The 23,548-nt window shown below is 42.7% G+C and overlaps 1 protein-coding gene across 2 annotated transcripts; it reads right to left on the bottom strand.

Moving 5' to 3' along the window:
- Positions 1-956: 956 nt before the first annotated feature.
- On the bottom strand, positions 957-22,722 carry paqr6 (progestin and adipoQ receptor family member VI). 2 transcript variants are annotated; one of them, XM_048261128.1, is made up of 8 exons: positions 22,016-22,722; positions 15,695-15,960; positions 9,450-9,577; positions 9,046-9,251; positions 5,979-6,105; positions 4,433-4,529; positions 3,939-4,083; positions 957-3,597 (listed from the first exon to the last, which is right to left on the bottom strand). In XM_048261128.1, exons 1-8 carry the CDS (start codon positions 22,065-22,067, stop codon positions 3,278-3,280), a joined length of 1,341 nt encoding a protein of 446 aa, XP_048117085.1. In that variant the 5' UTR covers positions 22,068-22,722; the 3' UTR covers positions 957-3,277. The 2 variants fall into 2 exon arrangements, with proteins under 2 accessions (XP_048117085.1, XP_048117086.1); XM_048261129.1 differs by lacking the exon at positions 22,016-22,722 and adding an exon at positions 21,170-21,339.
- Positions 22,723-23,548: the final 826 nt, after the last annotated feature.

Here is a 23,548-nt window from a genome sequence, read left to right as displayed (position 1 = left end):
GAGCCCATCATGTTTTTTTCTTAAAAATGTGACAGATGAAAATAACATGTAAAATGGTTGTCATGGCATGGCCTTGCTGATTCTTAAAGCAAGCAATTTTCCAAGCACCAGTAAAAAAAGGCAACTACTCCCCCTGCTGACCACATACGTTCCAGCAGAAATGTTCATCGTTCAATATCGGCGCTAACAAATATCTCGTTAAGATTGATTGAATAGTCTATGTAATATAAAGCCCGCTGCTACTCTTTGTTAGGTTTTGCATACACGAAACAACTTAAATAGATGTCCCTGATGCTCTTTGTGTTGGATAGACAATAGTCAGTCCCTGTCTGACCTTAGACCAGTTGTCATTCTACTAAAAAAGTAATAAGCCTATTATCCTGAGCATACCTTTTGGCCTTAGTATAGGCTAGTCAAAGTGAGTGCTAGGCTTGTGTTTCCTTTATCCTAATATTAAATTGATGTTTAGCCTACCTGTGTCTGATGGCGTCGAAAAAGTAGCCAAGCCAAGGTGCCCATGCAGTTGCAAGTTCACCTCAGCAACTAAATTCAACAAAGTATTTTATGTTTTAAACATTTTATAAAGCCCATTTCCCCAGAAAGCCCAGACCCCATTATCCTACGTTTTTAGCCTATCTCCCCTATCATGTCACTGCTGACTAAACGAGAAGCACCTGGCTGCAGCTTGCAGGTCGGGGCTGGGCTCAATGTGGGGCGGACCGCTACGTTGAGCTCAGCCCAGCACGTCTTCTCACGCGAGAAGCCCCTGGCTGCAGCTTGCAGATCGGGGCTGGGCTCAATGTGGGGCGGAGCGCAACGTTGAGCTCAGCCCACCTTCAGACACTGAAGCTGCAAGCTGCAGCCAGGGGTACTTTACTTGGACTAAACGGGGTTCATTTTCTTCTTTCGCGTTCGCCAACGCGAGTTTGATTGACAAAGACGCAAACAAGGGTAAGTCTTTTTTGTATTAAAAATGTATTAAAAGGTGATTACACACTCAAGAATTTGTTAACAATTTTAGTCCTACAGACAAAAAAATAAACAACTGACATGCGTGGGGTAGCATATACTGATCAATACAAAATGCTGGGTCTGATTCTAAACCAGTAACACCCATACCATTGTTCCTTTTGAGGACAAAGCTTGTGGACAGAACCTTAAAGAAGTAGCCTATAATTAGGCTATAACGAAGACATTGTAATTTATTTTAGTGTCTCGTGGTACTGTTGTGACAGTCCAGTATAGCCTATCAAAAGCCTATAGGTTCTTTTCTTTCAATTTAACAAAACGAGGGCCCTTTTATAACCAAAGTAGATTTTCTCCATGCAACAGGATAGACAAATGAAAAATGACATATAATAATGACATTGCATCAGGTTAACCATTCATCCCACTTTGACCTATTTCTTGTATAACAAATCAAAAAGACCCTGCTTCATATATATTGTCCCCACATACCCCACCAGCTTCCAATCCAACAGTGCCTGACAGATGTGTGCCTCTATGCTAACTGCAGAGGGAGTCAGGAATGGAGTACACCTGACAAACTATGGCTACTGTATAGATATCTTTTGGTGAACTTAAATCACAGAACCTATCCCCCACATACCTTGCAATCACTTACTTAGCCATAAAGATCATATAGTTGTTAGACTCTCTTGTCTTACAAGCAATGCCATCTTTACATCTTTAATCTGGTTAGAAAAGGTTCTGCGAATTAAATGAAATAGCCAGAAGGAAATGTTTATAAAACATATGCATATAAAGTGTTTCAAATTACATGGCAATTAGTGAATTCTTCATGTGCGGTATTACTCTTGACTGTTTTAATGAGTACTTAAGTGCTCTGGCATATACAGTAAGACGTGGACCACATACGACAGGCAAACCTCACAATAATGAAATATCAAATATCAAATGCTTCCCCATGCGCAGGATGACAGTAAATACATAATCAGGAATAAATACAAACTGCGCTATTACACCCCCCACCCCAATAAAGGTTTTACTGGTAATTGTAAACATAAAACTAGTATTGTATGCCATAAACCTGCAATGAACACCACAATACTACAGTGCCTAAACACCTCCACTAAGGATGCAGGAGACATTCACACCATAGGTAGGACAGAGCTGATAAAACTCTTTTCAGTTGAGTGCTGGTCAAAGAAAACAGGCAAAACATTGAACATCTATCCATATCAATGGCACAACATCCGAAGCTCAGACAGGGCACCTGTGACATTATCTGCATACCCATACATTAACAAATAGAACAATGAGGATTAGGTGATAAATGTTTCTTTTTTTTTTAAAACAAAAAAACACAAATGTTTTTCAAGTTAGTGGATGTAAATGATCAACTCATCAGAAAGACTATACTGAAACTGGGAGAGCTGGTTGGGGCTGGGCCCAACTAAGACGGAACACTGTGTGGCAAGCCTGTAAATTATGGCATCAGCACACTATTGGACTAAGTTCAAATGACTGTCTTCTCTTGCGAGACAGTTTCTACTCCTATGATATGAGAGTGAACGAGAGTGTCCCTAGAACATGACATGAGGACTCTAAATCAGACACATGCTTATACTATGTGTTAGTCCAAATGCATTCGTCCGAATCTTTTATCATTTTATAATTAAAACATATACAAACTAATATAATTGGCTTTTCAGAATGTATGTATGTTTTAAATACTAAATTATGTTAATGTAAAACTAAATATAGATGAGTATGAAATCCCTGAATCAGTCTACTGATACATTTCCAGTTGAGTTACGAATTATGAGTTCGGTTTAGTTTTGTTGTAGCCTACTGCCATCTACAGTTACTTCTAGCACTGTAAACAATCTAGCTCTCTTTAAGGCACTTTGGGGTGATGTTAATACAAAATGGCTTCATGCAACCCAGAGTCTTTTAAAAGCTTCTCTGTTATGTCACCATGGGACAATGAAAAGTTTACATAGACCTGAAAAAAATCAGTATCTGGGTTTTCAGCTATTTTAAAATGTTAATTGTAAACACTTAGTCCAAAATTGTGACAACTAATCTGAACAAATGAAAAGAAATTAACTGATAAACACAACAAAATGTTAAGGGTAGGGTACTATAAAATACATTCTTGAAAATTACTTCTTGACGCATTATATTTTTAAACACTCACTAATGGATGTGTCCATCAAAAGAACAGGTCAACTGACCTGTGCTTCTTCAAATTAGCACACACCATGGTTTAGCACTAGACCAAAACACCCTTCTGCCAGCTATGCTGAGTTCCTTACTCCTCCTTGAGCTCAGCAGAGGCTTGCTGAGAGACACCCGGGCTGGAGTGGCGGGCAGAGGCAGAGGCAGCTGCGACAGCGGCGGCACTTTGGGTGCTCAGGTGCGGCGCCCGTAGCAGACTGGCGCTGAACAGGCCGATGATGCACAGGTTGAGCAGGAGGCCCAGGGCCAGCGCGCCCACGGTACCCAGGAAGGAGGGCACGGACGCCTGGGAGATGAGCCACCCTCGGCGGGACGCCATGTCAGCCAGCACGGCCTCCATCTGGAAGTGGGTGCCCACCACGGCGCAGATGTGGAACAGCTGGTGACTGTGGCCTGCCAGGAGGACCAGGATGGAGATTTTGTTACATTTTTAGATTCATTTTTTTATTCATTATTTTTTATTTTATTCATACAAATTTACTAGATTTGGGGCAATTCTTTTATACTAATTAAATTGTAATAGTGTAAAGCAGTGTTATGGCCTCCTGCAACTGTTTGCAAGGCACAAGACAGAATCCAAGACACTGAGCCCTCGAGAGCACCCACGCTGGTGACAAACAGTAGCTTAATATTCTAGAATTTGCAATGAACATTAATATTGGACATTTGGGGATGGCGACAGACCACCATGGGTAAACCTATGTATATATAAAAATGTCTATGGGTAAACGTACCGAAGTAGTCAAAGCGGCCAGGGGCCAGCCTCTCAGGCAGGTGAGACGCAAACAGGAAGCAGGTGAGGAAGGCGAAGAGGAGGTGGTAACAGTGGCTGGACAAAGCGTCAGTGTGAGTGCACCCACCTCCACAGCAGAGCAACAGCTACATACATACGCGCGCACACACACACACACACACACACACACACACACACACACACACACACACACACACACACACACACACACAGGAAGACTTTTGTTAATGTCCATGTTGAACTGAAGTGAAGTCAGTTGTACAGTACATTACGGCAATAATAACCATGAAACATAACATCTAAATTCATTATGGTAATATCTACATTGTATCTACAGTACATACTATGCTTTGACTCCATACAATTTTATTTTATTTTTAACAACTCATGTTTCTTCCATGTATATTGGAACATATACATGTACTGTACAATTAACAAACAGCATCTTAGATTGTGTTATGGTATAATACTCACTCTGTAGAACAGTGGAATGTTGTCAAAGAGAAATGGAAACACAAAAGCCCCCGTTCGCAAGATTTTACTTTTGCGTGGGAACTGCAGTTCCAGGAACCTATAAAAAATGAGGGCAAAGAGTTCACATGACCTCAATATTTCATTCCTCCTCAAGCCTGTGTGTGGAGGTCTTTTTTCCCCACTCTTGTCAGCACTGCAAGGAATCTTTTTAGGGCATGGTCAGAGAATCCCAGGAAATCCATGTGAATGGGATTTATTATTACATAATTTTTTCACCCCAACAACAATAATGAGACCTGCTTAACATTAAGCTCTTTAGGTAAACCTTTTGAAAATGACATTACGTTGCCATGCTTATTTGGGTGCAAATATTACTATTTTCATGATTGATCCTTTTTGTGTGGTCAAGTGAACTATATTAGGCCTTCAACAATTGACCATAAGCTAGCTTACACTTTCCCATAGAGACATTTGTTGTTTCTGAATTGATGGGCAATTTTTGGAATAATTTTGCTATACTTTCACTTTTGGGTTACATTTGGGCTTAATTAGCCTTATTCACCCAGCGGTCAGAACGAGGCTACAGGGTACACTTGCCATCACACTTCAGTCCAGCAGATGGTGGTAATGCACTCCGTTTGCAAACTGCCAAAAAAAAACTCACTGAAGAAGAAGAAGGTTACTCTGGCCAAAGATTATACATGGCGGAGCAAGATATTTCATCAGGTGCCACTTCCGGGAACCCGGATCGCACGAGGGGGGGGTTGTTCCATTGAAGTTTATGGCCATAACTCAGAATTTCACCACATATACTAAGATCTTGGTTCTATAGAGTTAGGAATGTGAATTTTGGGCACGTTTTCATGATCCTCAAACCCTTCTGACCATTTCAGGTACATTTGTAGCATTTTTGAGTATTCCAGTCTGGAGAAAATCGACCTTACATCAGGTGTACGCCTCTTATTTATTCTGCTACTGTTGGCCGGCCGTACGCTCATCAATTTGTAAGCGACATGCCTCTTTATGCTGACAGGACTCGATCCCCATTTCGTGCCCATAGACATGAACTACGACGAACTTGCTCCGTCATGTATAATCTTAACTCTGGCAGGCCAGCGAAACCCTTCTTCTTTTTCTGTGAGCTTTTTTTTGGTAGTTTACAAAAGGAATGCAGTAACGGAGTGCATTACCACCATCTGCTGGACTGAAGTGTTAATTGAAATAACAAAGTAAAGTTCATAATTTCTCTCTGTAGCTTTGATAGACGTGCAAGATTCTAAAATTCCATGTTTGGTAGGGCTCTGGATGGGGTCAGATGTTTTTTAGACAACATTCTAATTATGTTATGTCTAGTTATGTCAGTATCTGCATAAGGATAATGGATAAAAACAACCCTCATTTTAACTTCCACCAACTGGATTTTCATGGACCTTTACTATGGTGTTTAGGGCATCAATTGAAATAAAAAACTGTCACTCTGAAGATGTCAACTCATGCATACGAGTGCCATTGATGTTGGCTAGTGATTGGTCGAAGAGGCTCTTACCTGGAGTAGCATGACATGCTTGTGCAGAAGAGTGTGTTGCCAATGGCGATGGGGACGAAATGCTGGTGCAGCCAGCTGTTGACCCAGCAATCAGGCATCACGTATGACCCATAGGTGATGGCACAACCTAAAGAACAATAAAAACAAATTAAAAATAAATAACTATAAATACCACACATATGCTGCATGATTGTTAATAATAAACCCTCCACTGCTATGCATTTGCATTGATCATGATGAAACTTCATGTTGCAGATTGAACTGAGCAGATTGAATGGAAAGAAAAGCCGAAGCAAGAGGGAAAGCTATGTTCAGATGAATGACAATTCCTGGATGGGGCTTTAGGCGTTTGGTACAAAGCAGGCCTAAATGTTTGGCAGTCGCTGACTAGCTTTTGTGGTGGTATTACAGATTACAGTGCAGGAGTGCCTTGTTTCCAATAAAGGGGTTTCAGAGTTAAGCAGACTCACTGTGGGATAATGACACTGATCTGCCAGAGACCTACATCGTTGGTGGTCCCTCACAGATTCAGCACACACACCTTCAGTGTGTAACTTCCAGTACTGAATGTCATATACTGTAAATCATATAATATAAATTCAAGTTACCACTAATCTTATAGTCCCAGGTCTATATGCTACTCCCACCCAGTGTGTTACATTACAACTCATTTCCCACAAACTGTTTTCATTTGATGAAAGCCTGTTGTCGGTTTGTTCAAACAGGTGTCGACACACCGTCACAGCCTGAGGCTGCTGCTGGAGGTTAGGCCCCAAATGCAATAGAGGGTCAGGGATGAAGTCAAAAGTATTTTAATAAAGGAATTCCAGAGCTTGCTGAAATAGAGTTTAGTCAAAAAAAGCTAGAAACACACACAAGCTTGGAGAGAGCTTTGAACCATAAGGCCAAACAGATTTGCAGCAAAAGTCTATGAATACTTTAACAGGACCGATCAAGAGCATGAGCAATTTGTGCTGAACCAAGCGAGACGACAGGGAAATTACTGGCCATGAAAACTGGTCAAGCACAGCGAAATCCAGAATTCAACTTTAACAACAATCCAAATCAAAATAAATATTACTATTCAAAATTCTAAGTCCAAAATTAAACACTTGACTTGGCAGCGATGAACAAAAGCTATACGTTGCGAAGGGAGGGAGTAGTGACCCCACCCAGCCTCAGAGCCGGGTCTCCAGGATCACAATCCTGCAACTTGACCGCAACGCCAAAGAGCCAAGTGTGCAGGACTCAACTCAATCAACAGAAGACGGGTCATAACACAGGCTGGACAACAGGGAAACATGGCACACACAAAAGACAATCAAACAGAACATGAAAAACATGAACAGGATATAAAGGTCTGAATCGTGACGTGCAGTGATTTTAAATTATTAGGCCTGTTATCTTATTTAACATGCAATAAACTCCTCCTGCATTCGGATGCATCAGTTTAAATGATCTCTTGTTGATGAGAGGATTCAGTTCCTACAGTAATGGTGCCCACTGATTTATCCAGCAGAGATCAATGATAAGTTTTGTAACACAGTGGCATTAACACATTAGTGTGAACCTGGGATAGCACACATGACCTGCTCAGTCAGCTACTTAGCCATTTCTTCATCATTGCACTGCATTGCACTGCATACAAAACTGAGTGAATGAGCACAATCAAAGATCCTTGATTACTCCACTTTAACCCTCTCTGGCACAATCTTATCAGGTCTTGAACCTGGGCATTACGGCTAAGCCTACGTGCGAGTGTGCAGAGAGCGGTGTACAGAGATCAAAGTGGAGCTCCTTGTGAGCTGTGCTGTAGTGGAGACTCCAGGCCACTGATGTCGATCGTCCAAACAATGTTCAAAGACACCCAGACTTTTACCTCTCTAATCCTATGAACTTTCCCAGTTTCCTCCTCTTTTAGAGCCACTGGCTTCCTCCACTTTGAAGCCGGGGCCGGAGCACAATACCCTCACTGTTCCCCCTCGGCCCCCTTCTTCTTCTGAAGACCCGTGTCCAGGTCAGCAGTGTTAGCGGGCAGATATTTTTTATTTATTTATTTATTTATTTATTTATTTATTTTTAAAAGTGGGACAGCTGTGGCCTACTGGTTAGGGCTTCGGGCTTGTAACTGAAGGGTTGCCGGTTCGATCCCCGACCAGTAGGAAAAATGTAGGCTGCACTGCTCTCCCATGCCCACATCCACGGCTGAAGTGCCCTTGAGCAAGGCACCTAACCCCTCACTACTCCCCGAGCGATGCTGTAGCAGGCAGCTCACTGCTCCGGGTTAGTATAAATACTATACTTATACAGAAGCCATGACAGGACTTGGGTTTCCACAGTCAAATCCAGACAGTTTCCAGAAGGTGGCTTACAGTTTCCAAAAGTAGCAGCTTAGCATCTTTCAGTGCTCAGAAATACTGCTGCTCACGCAACATCCTTTTTACTGCCCAGAAAACATTAAATGTTATGATGTTTTCATTCAACCTCACATCAGAAACGTCACAGCAGTGAATTTCATACTGACTACTACTGTATATGAAAACAGTTGTGGTTAATGACAACTAGGGGGAGCATTTCAATCCCTCAGTAATGTAGTTGATCAGACAGACAGGGTATAAGCGACTTACATATGTAAATTATTTTACAAGGCCATTGTTCCCGGAGCAACTTGAGATTAAGGGTCTTGCTCAAGGGCACAATGGTGGAAACCAGGAATTGAACCCTCAACTTTTCAGGCTACTGCACGCTAGCACAGCTTATTAACCACTAAGCTACTACAACTGTGGCATACATGCAGCCAGTATGCATCAAACTCTGCCATTTGTTCCTGAAAGGAGCGAACGGTACAGGACGGCAAACAGAAGCAGAGCACAAGAGGCCACCTGCTGGCCACCCATCAACACCACCACTAGCCACCCATCAACACCACCACTAGCCACCCATCAACACTACTGTACCACTAGCCACCCATCAACACCACCACTAGCCACCCATCAACACTACTGTACCACTAGCCACCCATCAACACCTGAAGCTGAACGGAAGAGGTCAGAGGTTAGCCCCCTACCTAGGCTGTAGAGGCTGAGGGCGCCGTAGTCGAAGAAGTAGCAGATGTGACGGGCCTCTGGCGACATGGTGCTGAAAGTGTGGGCGCAGCTGGAGGTGAAGGGGTACACGCAGATGAGCAGCATGTACACCAGCAGGGGCCAGGTGTAGCTCTCTGACAGGAAGTTCAGGGTGGAGCACAGGATGCTGAACCGCCACAGGAAGTACCTGCAAGAACACCAGGAAGTTGAGTTAGTCTAATATCGCTAGCAGCCCGATCTACTACAATTGATCAATTATCAAACAATTATCGACTACAACTATATAATAATAATAATAATGCTTGCATGTGAATCAAATGGAAAAAAGAGCTTTCTTTAGTATTTTGGTACTATGGCCACAGAACAATATGACACCTAGACCCACCAGGTCGGCAGGAAGTGGGTCCAGATATTGACCGTCTCATTGGTCATCTGGAAGCTGCTGAGGATGCAGTCTAGGGCAGAGCTTCTCGGGTGCCGGTACCCGGAGATGATGCCATCCTCCCTGAATACCTGTGTGCCATGTACATTTACATTTTCATTTAGCAGACACTTTTATCCAAAACAACTCACAAAGAAGAACATTCAAGCTACTATGAGGAGGAAACCTTAGGTAACAATAAACACTACAACCATAAATACTGCAGTGCAGCAGACCTTAGATAACACTACAACCATAAATACTGCAGTGCAGCAGACCTTAGATAACACTACAACCATAAATACTGGGGGATATTCAGATTTCATATATATCTGCTTACTTTATAGCCTAGAAATCTAGACGCACCCTAGCGGCGGCAAATTAATTTGCTCAGCCTGTACGTCTAGTAGCAAACCATAGGAATTTCTATTGGCTAACACCCTGGATGTTATTCAATCACAGCGCTCTATTTTGTTAGAGAGTCTTAAGGCGGGCTTAACAGGATAACGACAGTCCTGCGACGGTAACAACAAGGAAGGTGGCTATGGCGAACGAAGAGCGTTGTTTGAATCGGCGTTAATCAACTTTGGAGGAGTTGGACTTTGGTGCTTGTTGGTGCTTTTCTTTGAAAGTTGAGCAACACAATGCACTTAAGTCATTCCTTTCAAGAAGGATGTATTTGCCGCTTTGCCGAATCGGATACGGATATGGTCGTAAGCTGGCCTATTGCATGCCTAGGCAGTTTGAAAGACAATTCTCTGCCCGCCCCTTGGATTAAGCGAGGTGAATGGCTCGATTCCAGACTATACATTTCAATGATATAGGATGGCCCGCCAGGCTACTTACTTTATTTACTTTAAAGGAAAGTTCGGTGTGATATTGACCTAAAGTGTGTTGAAACATGATACCGAGTGTGAACTTTTGTCTAATAGCTCATCTCGCCTTGTCCCCTGCACTCCGATGCTACCAACAGGTTTTCAATGGGGGTGACTCTGGCATCGGCCTAGCCATGCAAATAAATCACTATTTTACACCATTTACGAGGCTCAAAGTAGCTCCAAACTTCATTGGTAGACTTCCGAGGGCCCTGACATTTAAAACGAGACATTGAGAACTTTGAAAAAGCACTGGTAGTTTATTTACAAGACGATTTATACAGAACAAAATAGTTCCATGGAAATGCATGGATTCCAGTTGCTGCTACTGGAAGCAACTGGAATCCATGCATTTCCACGGAATTGTTTTTGGAATCTGCTCCCTTATCATAACTGTTCATTCGTACTCGTCGCTCGACTTATCGTGACTAAATTCAAGATGGCAGCGAACGCTAAACTTCCTAAAGGTACTGTCTGTATAAATCGTCTTGTAAATAAACTACCAGTGCTTTTTCAAAGTTCTCAATGTCTCGTTTTAAATGTCATGTTTCAACACACTTTGGGTCAATATCACACCGAACTTCTCCTTTAAGTTATGTTTATATTTGCTTATATTTACTTTTTATATACAAGGTCAAGCGTAAGGCAGTGGGTGTATTTGATTACATTTCCTGAAGGCAATTGGCCATTAATAGGCAGCTTAGTCCCACAAGCACAAAATCCCTTGAGAAATAGGGAAAGTAAGGTTAGACTGTTGAACATGCATTGCACGGCAAAGTATGTGAGCCTTAGCTGCTTGCCTCAGTTTTGCAAGTCTGCAACTTCTACTGAGAAAGCAGTTTTTCAAAGAATGGTCTGTTGCTGGATATGTTGCAACAGTGATTCCAATCCACATAAATCTGCATCACCACTAAGACTTCAAAAACCTTTGAGCTTTTATGAAAACATTAGGTAATATCTTGGCCAATGAACTGACTCGAGAAAGGATGAAGTACCATGTACATTTGCTCTCAACCATCTTTCGTTAAAGTGCTGTGACATTAATAATGAACTCTCCAAGCATCTCGAAACACTTACACATGCACTGATTCACTATGACAAGACAAAGGTTTTGTTCATGGTAGACTGGCCTGTGATGTTTACCTAACATAATTGATGTCTCCCCTTCGCTTAGAGAATTCTGTGCTGTGTTTTCTCTAGATGCGGAAAAAGCCTTTGACCGCGTAGAGTGGACCTACCAATGGTCAGTTCTTGAAGTTTGGATTCAGCAGTCACTTCGTACACATGCTACACGTGTTAACTGGGGGTCGGGACACCCAGGGGGGTCCCCAAAAATATTGGAGGGGTCGGAAAATTATTTGCAGTCTGGATTAAAGACATTTTTGTAAAGGTTTTTAGTCAAAGGCTGCCATTGACATAATGCCTTTGATGTTGACATAGCCTACCTATGAGAGAAGACATTTTCTGCCTCTGCTTCCAATGCCCATCTCACAACATTTCTTAAACCAAATTCCGCCGGTTAGAGAGAAGGGGGTCACGAGACTTGGCCCATGTGTTTTTGGGGGGGTCGCCAGACAAAAAGTTTAAGAACCACTGTGTTATATAATAAGTCTACTGCAACAGTCTACAGAGCAGCAACACTCAGCTCTCTTCAGAGTTCAAGAAGTTCACTCAGCACAGCTGCCCTCTACCCATCACGCTATGCTTTGTTTTGTACTGCCACACAGTGGGAAAGATTTCAAGCCCCCTCAGCACACATCGTAATTCTGATCAAATAGGTTCTTTTTTTTTACATGTTCTGACAATGCCGTCCATTATCAATGTTCTGGGACTTTGTTTCACAGGCAATATCAGAGATTACCCACACAAAATATCCAAAAAAACATACATTGTATGTTTATTACATAATGACCGTGGACCTGATACACAGGATTAACAGCTGCCAAAAAAAGAATGATCCTGAAACAACGGGTTGACACCCAACTACCCATGACCTAACTCCAACTGACTGGTGACTTTAAACACTCTGTATTGCTAGAATGCTCTACAGACAGAGTCAATGATGCAAAACTTCACACCACTACTTCCTGGAACACTGTATCAGAGCATCCTGTCCTTTGGTTTGATTAGTAGTTTCAGTAATACGTACAAGCAGACCAAGGCAAGCTGCAGCGCATGATTAAGATGGCAAGTAGAGTCATTGGGTGCTTCAACAGAGTTGAAGTCAAGCTTTTGGAGACTGAATGTCAACACCAGCTCATTTATTTAAGTATTCTCTACTGTATGTTCAATGCACTGTGGCCCTGTACTCTTTATCACCTGTGTGAGTGTCTGTGTGTGTGTGTGTGTATATAGGCCTTTTCACACAGATATCACGCTAAATTTGCGGGAAGAGGGGACGTCTTTTTGCCGTCTTTTTGTGTCTGAAAGAGAGGTGAAAATTTGCCGGCCTGCTGATCTGTTCACATGATGCGGCATTTTGGGGAGCCAGGAGGCAGGATCAGCTATAGTAAATTAAATTGTGACGTGCAACAGGGGGCGTGTAGAGTGATAGTCGTAGCAGGCCTTATGTGCGTGGGCCTTTAGATACAGCAGGTGTGTGATTTCAAAAACTATGGCGGGAGAACCGACTGCACTTTGGTCAGCTTGCATTTGCTTTGCTGTTGCTGTTAGAATGTTAAATTCTTGCAATAGATGTCGAAATGTCAAATTGAAGAGAAGAGTTGCCCCTTGCGTTGGCTGTACAATGTACTGTGCGTACAATTTATTCATGAAATAATTCAATATTACAACTGTACTGTCTTAATTGAAACAGGCTTCGCGCACAAATGATAGCCTAGGGCAAAGAGAATGGACATCTCAATATAAGGATACATGCTCCTTGTTGGTGCCCCCCAAACCCAATCCTCCCCCACCTTTCTTATGCAGCCCTTGCCACTTAATCTACTAAACCCCTCTTCTACTGCACTTTTTACCCCCATAAATGCACAAATAGGCTGACACCAGACATAATTTCACTGCATTTCTTACTTCCAGTAACTATATGCACGTGACAATAAACTTCCTTGTATCCTTGTACATTAGAAGATGATGATTAGTGTAAACTTTGTCACACGACGTAATAAGCAGTTCTTTAAAAACGCAACGTTCCATTCAGCCATAAATCATTCAAGCGTAGGCCAGGCCTAGTGCTCATCATGAAAAGAAAACAGCAGCTTAATATTTTTCAGGTGTTTAAAGGAGAATTCCGGTGTGATATTGACCTAAAGTGTATTGAAACATGCGAGTGTGAACGTATGTCTCATAGCCCATCTCGGCTTGTCCCCTGCACTCCAAAATCTGGCGCTAGTTAGCCGATGCTACCAACAGCTTTTTCAATAGTGGTGCTTCGGCATCGGGCTAGCCATGCAAATAAATCACTGTTTTACACCCATTTACGAGGCTCGATGTATCTCCACACTTCATTGGTAGACTTCGAGGGCCCTGACATTTAAAACGAGACATTGAGAACTTTGAAAAGCACTGGTAGTTTACTTACAAGACGATTTATACAGACAGTATCTTCACGAAGTTTAGCGTTTGCAGCCATCTTGAATTTAGTCACAATAAGTCGAGCAACGAGTAAGAATGAACTGGTATGATAAGGGATCAGATTCCAAAAATAATTCAGTGCAAATGCATGGATTCCAGTTTCTTCCAGTAGCAGCAGTGAGCCTTGTAAATGGGTGTAAAACAGTGATTTATTTGCACGGATAGCCCGATGCCGAAGCACCACTATTGAAAAAGCTGTTGGTAGCATCGGCTAACTAGCGCCAGATTTTGGAGTGCAGGGGACAAGCCGAGATGGGCTATGAGACATACGTTCACACTCGGTATCATGTTTCAATACACTTTAGGTCAATATCACACCGGAATTCTCCTTTAACAGTAGGCCTAGGCGCACTGTTAGCAGTTATCCCGAAGGCAGTGAGATTATTAGGCATTGCATCCTGTCACTCAACATCGCAGTTCGGGTTGATAAGATTTAGTTAATGCGAGTATGGATCGTCTCAAATTTTGGGACAACCAAACAGCAGTGCAGGCAAAGCAAATCCTAATTGGTAGGTTACCATAGCTGTCTTTTCTCTAAATCGCGGAAATAAGCGCATAAGCACATTGGTTTCTGTTTTCTTTTCTTTCTTGTTCGCATGTTGGGTAGTGAAGCGATAATGCATTTAAAGCAGTACATCATGTGAGCCAGAGCCGATATGGCCAGAACTGCTGCTCTGTAAAGGTATTTCTGTCCCACCCAAATTTGCTGAACTACTTGCGAAGTAGCCTATTCATCACAGACATCACATGTATCACACAAAAGAGCTTTTTCTCAGCCTTTAAACGATGTTAGTGGTTAGTTGTTGTGGTAAACGGTTCGCGAGAACTAAAGTTACTAAAGTAACTTTAATTTAATTATATTTTTTGCGCCCGTCTCCCTACCCATTCATCTTGGTGGAATACTTCGCGAACTTTCCCTCACACATGACAAACCATATATCAGAATAAACAGCAGACCTTACCGAACATAAAGGTGTAAAGCATTTCCCTGCAGTTAGCCATTCCAGAGTAATCCGGTTTTAAATTTGCAGCAATGTCTTTATGCATGTCTCCAACTTTGCGGTTCCTAATGTGTTTAAATTGTTCAATAAGTCTACATGATTTTATAACAGGCCAAATACAAAATAAATGTTACAAATATCGCCTAGATATCTGTAAGCATTACAATCAGAGGATATACATATAGGGCAGACAGACGCTCGTGAGTTCATGCAATTGTTTTATCGCTGGATTTTAGGATAGCCTATTATGGATTGCATTCCAAGCTACAGTCAACTCTAGCAGGCATTGAATGACTGGAGACTTTGTGAATTTATAGATTGACATAATGTGCAGTCTCTGCTATTGCTGCTTTTGATCAGTTAGATTTATTTGCAATCTCCTGTGGTGGGCTGGACATAGCATTGAAATGCCCGCCCAGATTCCCCTTTCCGCCTTGACCCATTCACACTGGTGGCGGAACAAAAAACTCGGCAAAATGTCTAGGGGGCTTCGTAGTAAATTTGGCGAGACACTTTGTCCCGCCGTTTCGCCTCGGTCTATGTGAAAGGGACAGTTGTTCGGCGATTCTAGTACATAAAATCACGGCAATTTTGCCAGTGTGAAAGGGCCTTATGTGTCATGGTAATAATAATACATTTAATTTTTATAGCGCCTTTAACTCAAAGACACTTAACATGTATGTGTGCGTGCATCTGTTTGTGTGTGTGTGTGTGTGTGAGTGTCAGCGCTTGGTGCACTCACCTTGGGCACCTGGTGGATGTCGAAGAGCTGCGGGAGCTTGATACTCAGCATGTCTGCGGGCAGCCGGAAGGCCCCGCGCCCCCGCTGGCAGGCGTCCTGCAGCCACTCGCGGCCGCCCCGGCACAGCACGCACCACACGGGGCAGTCAAAGCCCGGCCGCTGCTGCCCGTCTGCGCCATCCACCGCCCATTTCGCCGCCAGGCCGCCGACGCCGCGGCCCCAGACCCAAACCTGGGCCCCGCGGGCCCCTCGCCAGATGGGAAACACTGCACAGAAGAGAGGGGGAGGGTAGACCCAAAGGGTCAAGTTAAGAGCTAGTACTATGTTCACAACTCAGCGCTGAGCTTGCCCTCACGTGCAGTGTGCTTCTCAGAGCCCTGCTGCTTGAACAGTACGTGACTGCTGCTTCATCAGCTCTCTTGGGGAGCACTTGAAGGGGTTCTTATGGTGTGTTAATGTATCATGTGTTAATATTTAACAAGTGTAGGGAACACATGTTAACCATTAATACATAACTAATAAGTTTATGTATCAGTGCTCAATAAACTATAATAATCTGTTCAATAAGTAATAATAATCTGCATTAAGCATCACTGCACATGTATTAGGGTTGGTATTAGGTCTTTATTTACAATTTCAATAGTTATATTTCAGACTCCTACATTGTCTGAATATGTGACTTATTGTGACAGAATAGAAACATATTAAGACATTGTGTTAGAAGGCTATAAAGTTTCTATGTTGATCCATACACTACATTGTCTTGACACACATTGTTTCAAGTCACCAAGTAATTTCCAAACTTTTGCTCATGTTGTCAGTGAGGGGCAGCTAACCTTTCCCTCTCACTCTGTAATTTACACCCAAAAAGAAACACTGTTTTGTCTCTTCTATTTTCCATCTATCAATATGTCATCTATATAGTATTGTGAGCCTGGGTGTGTGGCAGGTGTTTTCAGTGTTTGTGTGTCTGTATGTGTGAAGAGATGAGAAAATCATAGGCTCTACACCCACTTACAAGCGATCCAGAGAGGCGAATAGAATGTTACATTCCTTGCTGCAAACTATCTGATATCCCCTCCTCCCCCTGCAAGAGTCGTTCATCAGCCTTGACAAATAAATAATACTTTCTCCACTCAGCGCGTTGGCCGCCATCTCTGCCCTCCGACCCCTCCAGACTGTGAGTCAGAGGGAGACAGTGGCGTGTATTGTTGCACCCGCAGTGGGTGACGGAAAACAAAAGCCCCAGTGGAGCTGAGGCATTCGGAGCCCACCATGTACCATGTTGAGAACACTGCCTGCCTCGCAGGGAACCATCTGTGTGATTTCCAACAGAGGTATTCTGTTTACCCACCCCCCACCCCACCCCCCACCAAGACCACAGTAGGCCTGTCTGAGGACGCCTCTGCATGTCATAGCCAGCTGATAATGGTTATAAACAATTATCAACATTATTAACAACAGCTTGTCTCACACTTTGTGCTAAGCTAAGCAGTGGCTCCTTCTAGTGTGAGGTGTGTGTGAGTGGAGGATTGGCTTTAGTTTATTGTTTTCAGACACCTCTTTCCTGTGGACTTCTCAACCTATCTGCCATGTCCTCTTTAAAACACAGCTCCCTCTCTTGCTTGCTCACTCACTACTATCTATCTATCTATCTATCTATCTATCTATCTCTGGCTCCTCACACTCAGCTATGGTTACTTGCTTAACAACACAGTTCACAGTTCACATGACTGGAAAATGAAAGGACACGTTTGCGGTACTTAACTGTCCGGCATAAACAGTAAGGTACAGGAGCTGCTCTACTCACATACAGTACATGCGGGCGTGCAGGGGCACGTAAGGAACTGGAGCCATGATTCACATATTGAACAGAACGTTTCCCACCACTACAACTCTATAAATAATAAAATACTGTTCTGTTCAAAGGGATCAGAGGATGGGATTGCCCACGCGTCAATATTTTGTTTCTCAGTACATTTTCACTTTTTCTTTTAAACAATCTGTTGTTATCAGGAATACTTTCTTGTTCCTACACTGGGATTGATGGAGAGGGACAAGACACACACACACACACACACACACACACACACACACACAAACATGTAAATGCAGCTGTGGAGGTTTTTCCTGTTTACTGGCACAGAGTGTGCTTTGTGAGTGGGCAGAGGACACAACGGGGCCAAGGGGTGACAGTTACACAGTTACACACTGTCATATGAAAATGAGCAGCAAGGGCACAGGCACACACACACACACACACACACACATACACATACACACAGACACACACACACATACAGTACTCTCTCTCTCATACACACGCACCAGCAGACACACACTGGAATGTCAGTGGGGCCCTGCCCGCACACAAAGTAGATGTAAATGGTGGACAATGGCCCACGTCTCCTAGACATTCTAGCGTGTGAGCAAAGTCGCTAGAGGAGCCGGCCACATTGCAGAGAGGAATGCGAGGGGAGAGCATTTGACTAACATTAACGGCCAGGATTACAACCACTGTGCCCGTGGAAGAGCCTTAATTAAACAGGTAAATAAGGGCCTACTAGCACAAGGGGCAAACAATGGTTCATTTCAATATCACACACTCCTTCACAAAAAAGCCCTTTGTGACAGCTGACACTTTGTTTGTCCAGTGAATCCTGGGGAGTATAGTAGAGGAGCATTTGGCCGGCAGGCATTATGCTTATCAGTGTAGTGAGTGTGGTTTAACCGTGGAGGTGATAGAGTTTGCTCAAGCCATGGCAACTAGATAGCAAGGAGGGTAAAACTCCTTCAGCAAATGCCACCCCACTACAAGCAGTCTTTGAAATGCATTATGACATACCGGTCCATATAGACTCACACCCAGCATAAAGAGATATAAACAAGAGCTACATTTACCTGTACCACATATCACACACCTGACAGCCACCTGCAGAAAACTGATATGAGTTTTCAGTACAAGTTACAAGTTTCAGTTAGTTAACCATTATTCTTCTGTGTGTATGCACACAGTCAAATGCACATAAAACCAATCAGCATGATACAGCACGGAAGAGTTCAATCATATGAAGAATTTTCTGCATTTCACTTACTTCATGATAGGCTACAGAAAGTTATGCCAAATAGGCCTGTTTGAATGTGAGTGTAAGTGTCAAGTAGGTTACATTCCTCTTAAGGTGGAGTACATTTGCACTTGACAAAACATATTTAAGTGCTTTGTTGAGGGCCACCATCAAAGAGAAGTGATGGCAATGGCTTGTCAACCAGTGCCCCACCGTGAGAGAAGCGGAAAACTGCTCCCACACCCCACAGCTGCACGGACCACAGCCTGTCTTAGGGCCACCATGGAAAACACCACTCGGTACTGAGCTAGAGACCACGCAGTACCTTTATCTGTGATATTTTGCAAAAGTCTGGATGAGCCGATGACGATTTTCAAAACAACCCACTCCCATCACCGTTTCCATGACACTCTGACACAAATATAATTTGGGCTCATTACGGCGAACAGAGCCTCCTGCCAGCCACCTCCTCCACCTAGGACAACTGGTAAACATGTGAGTGAGCTCTCCCTTTAAAACATCCTCATCATCATGAGACTCCACATCCTTCAAATGAATAGCCCCCATTCTAACACTTATGGTCAGTGGAAAACTAAACAGGTTGGGGTGTCTGGACGGCTGCCATTTTTTTTTTTGGTGAGACTAATAGTCTCATGACAATCACTTTCCAATTACTTATAACACAAGGCTCCTTTCCAATGGGCTTGGGCTTGTTTTGGAGTCCTGACTCATGTCTTAACAGTCCCAAAATTAATTTAGCCTATCTGGACTCAAATTCAATAACAGTGGGCGAGTCTGAAACATCTGTTCGAGGTGAAATGGCTTGTTTGTAGTGCAGAGTCTCATTCTCCCTAAATCCTTCTCACCACCACAGCCCACTTCACCCATCTATCTTCCCAGTATATGTCCAATCTGCTGTTTATGTTGCATATTGCTTTCCTTTCCACTACAATAAAAAAAATCCAGACTTCTTTTTTTTAGATATTGTGTCACGCAGACTCTTGTCATGTGGCTGCTCCCTACACAGTAGGTGTCCTTACCAGTCCAGAGTGCTGAGTGAGGAGAGCATGAGAGTTCCATACCACTGTGAGCATGCCTAGCCTATACTCTTCCACACACAGATGTGTCTCACGTGCCTGTCTGACAGGTCCCATAAACGTGTCAATACATGAGCACGCAAAACAGGCTCCACGTAGGGTGACAAAGACATATAAGCAAAACGAGCTCTGTTAATTATTATAGGATATACACGCCTCAGCTACATACCATATCTATGAGCAATATGAAATCTATTCAGATTACGTATTATTTGCTTTTTATTTGGATGTTTGGTTTAAGGCAACTCCCTGCTCTTGAAAGGTGGTTTCAATCAAAGGCAGAGAGATATGAAACAAATATGCAACTAAACAACTGATCAGGGAGGATACCAAAAGAATGCTATGATTCCATGTTGACATAATCCAAAGGAAATGGATTTGATTTTCTCTGTAATGTCAACAATGTTTCCCGGTTCTATTCATCCCTTACTAGAGCCAGCAGGAGTGTAATATTACAGAGTACAACCTTGTGGATAATCTCCTCGTAACTTTATTAGGTGTTCACTTTTGACCTGCCTAAAGGCTTACAAATGGGACAAAACATGCTGCTGACATGACATGTAAACTTCTGTATTAAATGCACTTTAATATGCAATATCCAATTAAAAAGTAATTCACGACTCGTATAGAAGTGAACAATGGCATATTTTCCCTGGACTGTCAATAGAATGCAGCCCTAGGGTGGGTCGATAACAGTCAGAGTAACCAATTTCCTGGGAGAGGAGAAAACATGATTCCTTGTCATTCTAACAATTCATTCATTAACATAAATTCACCAGATAATGTTGTGACTTTAAAAAACAATGGTCTGTAACAGCAACAACAGTCATATAAAAAATGTTTTTTTCCTACCCATCTATGTGGTACCTTTCACTGGCCATGGAGTGGCATACATTCTTTCATCTGTCTGTAAATTAATCACATGCATTTCATTGTGGCCAAACAATAAATAAAAAAAACTCAGCAGCTACACAGAAAATCCCTCTCTAACACACAAACTTCATAAAAACAGCTCTGCAGGGTCTGAGCATTGCAGAGGTGAAAGTTGAAAAGCAAAGTACAAAGACAGTTTTTGTTCATTTCCGCTTTCCATGGAGAGCAGAGGTTCAATATATCATCCATCATGACATCAAAGTACTACTTTCTAATGCACTGTAAGTAATCTTGCCTCTACAAGTTATTCTGTTTTTAATGTCACTATCTCGCAGTCGCAATCACCGTTGAAAAGTTACAATATCCTAACACAGCCTACTCGGAAATGGTTTAGAAGAAGGAAAACATTGTAAAAAAGGAAATAACTTGCATTTACATACAGTGGTCAGAGACGTTCTTCATGTTTCCTGGAAGTCCTCAACATGAGAGACGACATGCTGAGAGAGATTGGTTGCGCAAAAGGCGATGTGTCTGGTGTGCCAGAATTCACCGGAGGGCTTGTCCCTTTAGCCTCTGAGCGAGATACTAGGACCAGCCCTTCCAGTTACAGTATGTACTGGTGGATTGCAGTGGAGTGCTGAGGCAATCCCCCATCACTACTCACGTGGACTGCTGCCGCTCCAATAACAAGAGCCATGTGTGCGCGCGGCAGCTATGGGAGTTCTATAGGCTATGTCCAAAAATGTTCCTTGGCCCACAAGTGTTTATTTATTGAAACGCAAGGGATGTTTTTTTTTTAATGCAATGCCTTTTCTTTTCTGTCTGTATGCTCTTTTCAGCGACAACAATATGGCTATTCACAGATAACACAATCTGAACTGACATAGAGGAAAATAATTCAAAATACAAAAAAAAAAAAAAAAAACAATATGACCAGAGAAATAAACAACTGACTTTCATATGGCTATCATTATTATGAAACAAGGAATCCTCCCTCAATAAAATGTTTACAATGGATATCTACTATATGATTATCATGTTTTCGTTCCATAAAACCACAACAGCGAATTTACAAGACACTAATATATTAGAACAACCACTGGTGAATGAAACCTTTATTCGTGACCTCAGTTTAAACTCGCTTTACATTGCATCGAGACAGACATCCCGGAGATGTTTTCAGTGGTCGTCTAAACGCGGAATCCCTGCATATTTTCATAAGACAGCAGAAGAAAACAAAAGAGCACGTGATTTGTAACCAAATGACAACAGCTCGAGGCACTTACCTTTCAGCTTTATGCCAGGGAAATCATCCGCGCTTGCCGTCCCCTTGGCCATGCACACAATCGATTTCTTAGTGGTCGACTGGATTCGACTGTGATGATCCCACTCCAACAAAAAAAACAATCACGGGGCTATATGGGCTACTGCTTTAACTATCGCATTCTTCCTCTCTTGCGAGTAAAAGTGTAGACCACAAATCTAAATCCCACCCTCTGAGCAGGGGGTTTTCATTGGATAGGAACAAGAAAGGAACGTTGTTTTCAGAAGTCAGGAGATTGTCAGAGGGAGAGAGATGAACTTGGCGAACCTGCCATCGCATAATATTCTGCAGAGGAAATTACGACTATGGTCGATGGATGCTCGCTTTCTTCATCGATGTTGCGCAAACACAAGGCCAAGGCTAGCCTACCTGTAGAAACGCTCTTCTTGTTAAACTATTACGCAATAACTAAAACATTCGGATTTTCTGACATTGATGTCCAGAAAGCATCAGTCGTAGTCAGTCAGTGTCCATTCTGTCGATAGCCTAATAAAAATAATTTAGTTGCCAACGGAGAACTTTTTCTTAAGCCTTCATGAACCCCGCGCAAAACTAAACGCACGTTTGATCCCTTTCCTCTGATGAGTGTTGCACCATTAGTGGTAAAATTGGTTCAATTTTCTGCCCGATGAACATCTTTCCAGCCCTCCGCATTAATAGCTAACGGTTCAGTGAGCCACGGGAGCAAAGCCGTGTGAGAAATGTCCCCCAAAAGTGGGACAGCAGAGAGGCACAGAACGCCAAGGCACTGACAACTGTGCCAAGATGAGATCTGGGCAAAGGGCCGAGACCAGTCGAGGCACTGGGCTTAGAATGGCAGTTGGATGGCGAGTGAGGACTGGAAACAGAGACCAGTTGAAATAATGTATGGGACTGGGGGCCATTCTGTCAAATTGACTTGAAAACTTTTATTTGAAGATATTGCATTCATGGACCTAAAACTTATCAGCTCCTCAAAAGGTTGCCCTTAGTAATAGCTTAACAATTGGCAAAAAACTGCATTCATTTCTGCATTGAAAATTTTACTTGTAGAAAACTGAATGCGGTCATGAGACAGGTAAACTTGTCTGTTGGATTGCTTCTGTTTACAGTATATAGACTTGCCAATGTTTAGGACTACCACAGAAAATATCGTAAATGCACAGTGCATTTAAAACTGAAGTGAAGTGTAGACACTTAAAAGACCAGACACGGGCAGCAAGGAACTCTGATGAAGTCTTGTTTTTTTTTTTTTTTTTTTATTGTTGAATGCGTGAACTCACACATACATTTGTTTTCCTTTTGCACTGTGCATGGCGGGAATGATGATGTAGGGCATGCGTGTGATTGATGCTGGAGAAACAGGTGATGGAGATTTTACTGTTTAGTAGGTCTGAGAGGAACAAGGGGGGTTGGGAGGGGGATCACAGAGTCGAACACAACTTTCTCCACTCCTGTCAGCACTGGGGTTTCTGATGAGCTGATGGCAATGGGATGATCAAGAGGCGGCCATCGT

The sequence above is a fragment of the Alosa alosa genome, chromosome 13 (genome assembly GCF_017589495.1).
Source record: "Alosa alosa isolate M-15738 ecotype Scorff River chromosome 13, AALO_Geno_1.1, whole genome shotgun sequence".
Lineage (NCBI taxonomy): Eukaryota > Metazoa > Chordata > Actinopteri > Clupeiformes > Clupeidae > Alosa > Alosa alosa.
Note: the sequence above shows the minus strand (reverse complement) of the source record. Positions and strands in the feature narration are given on the sequence as shown.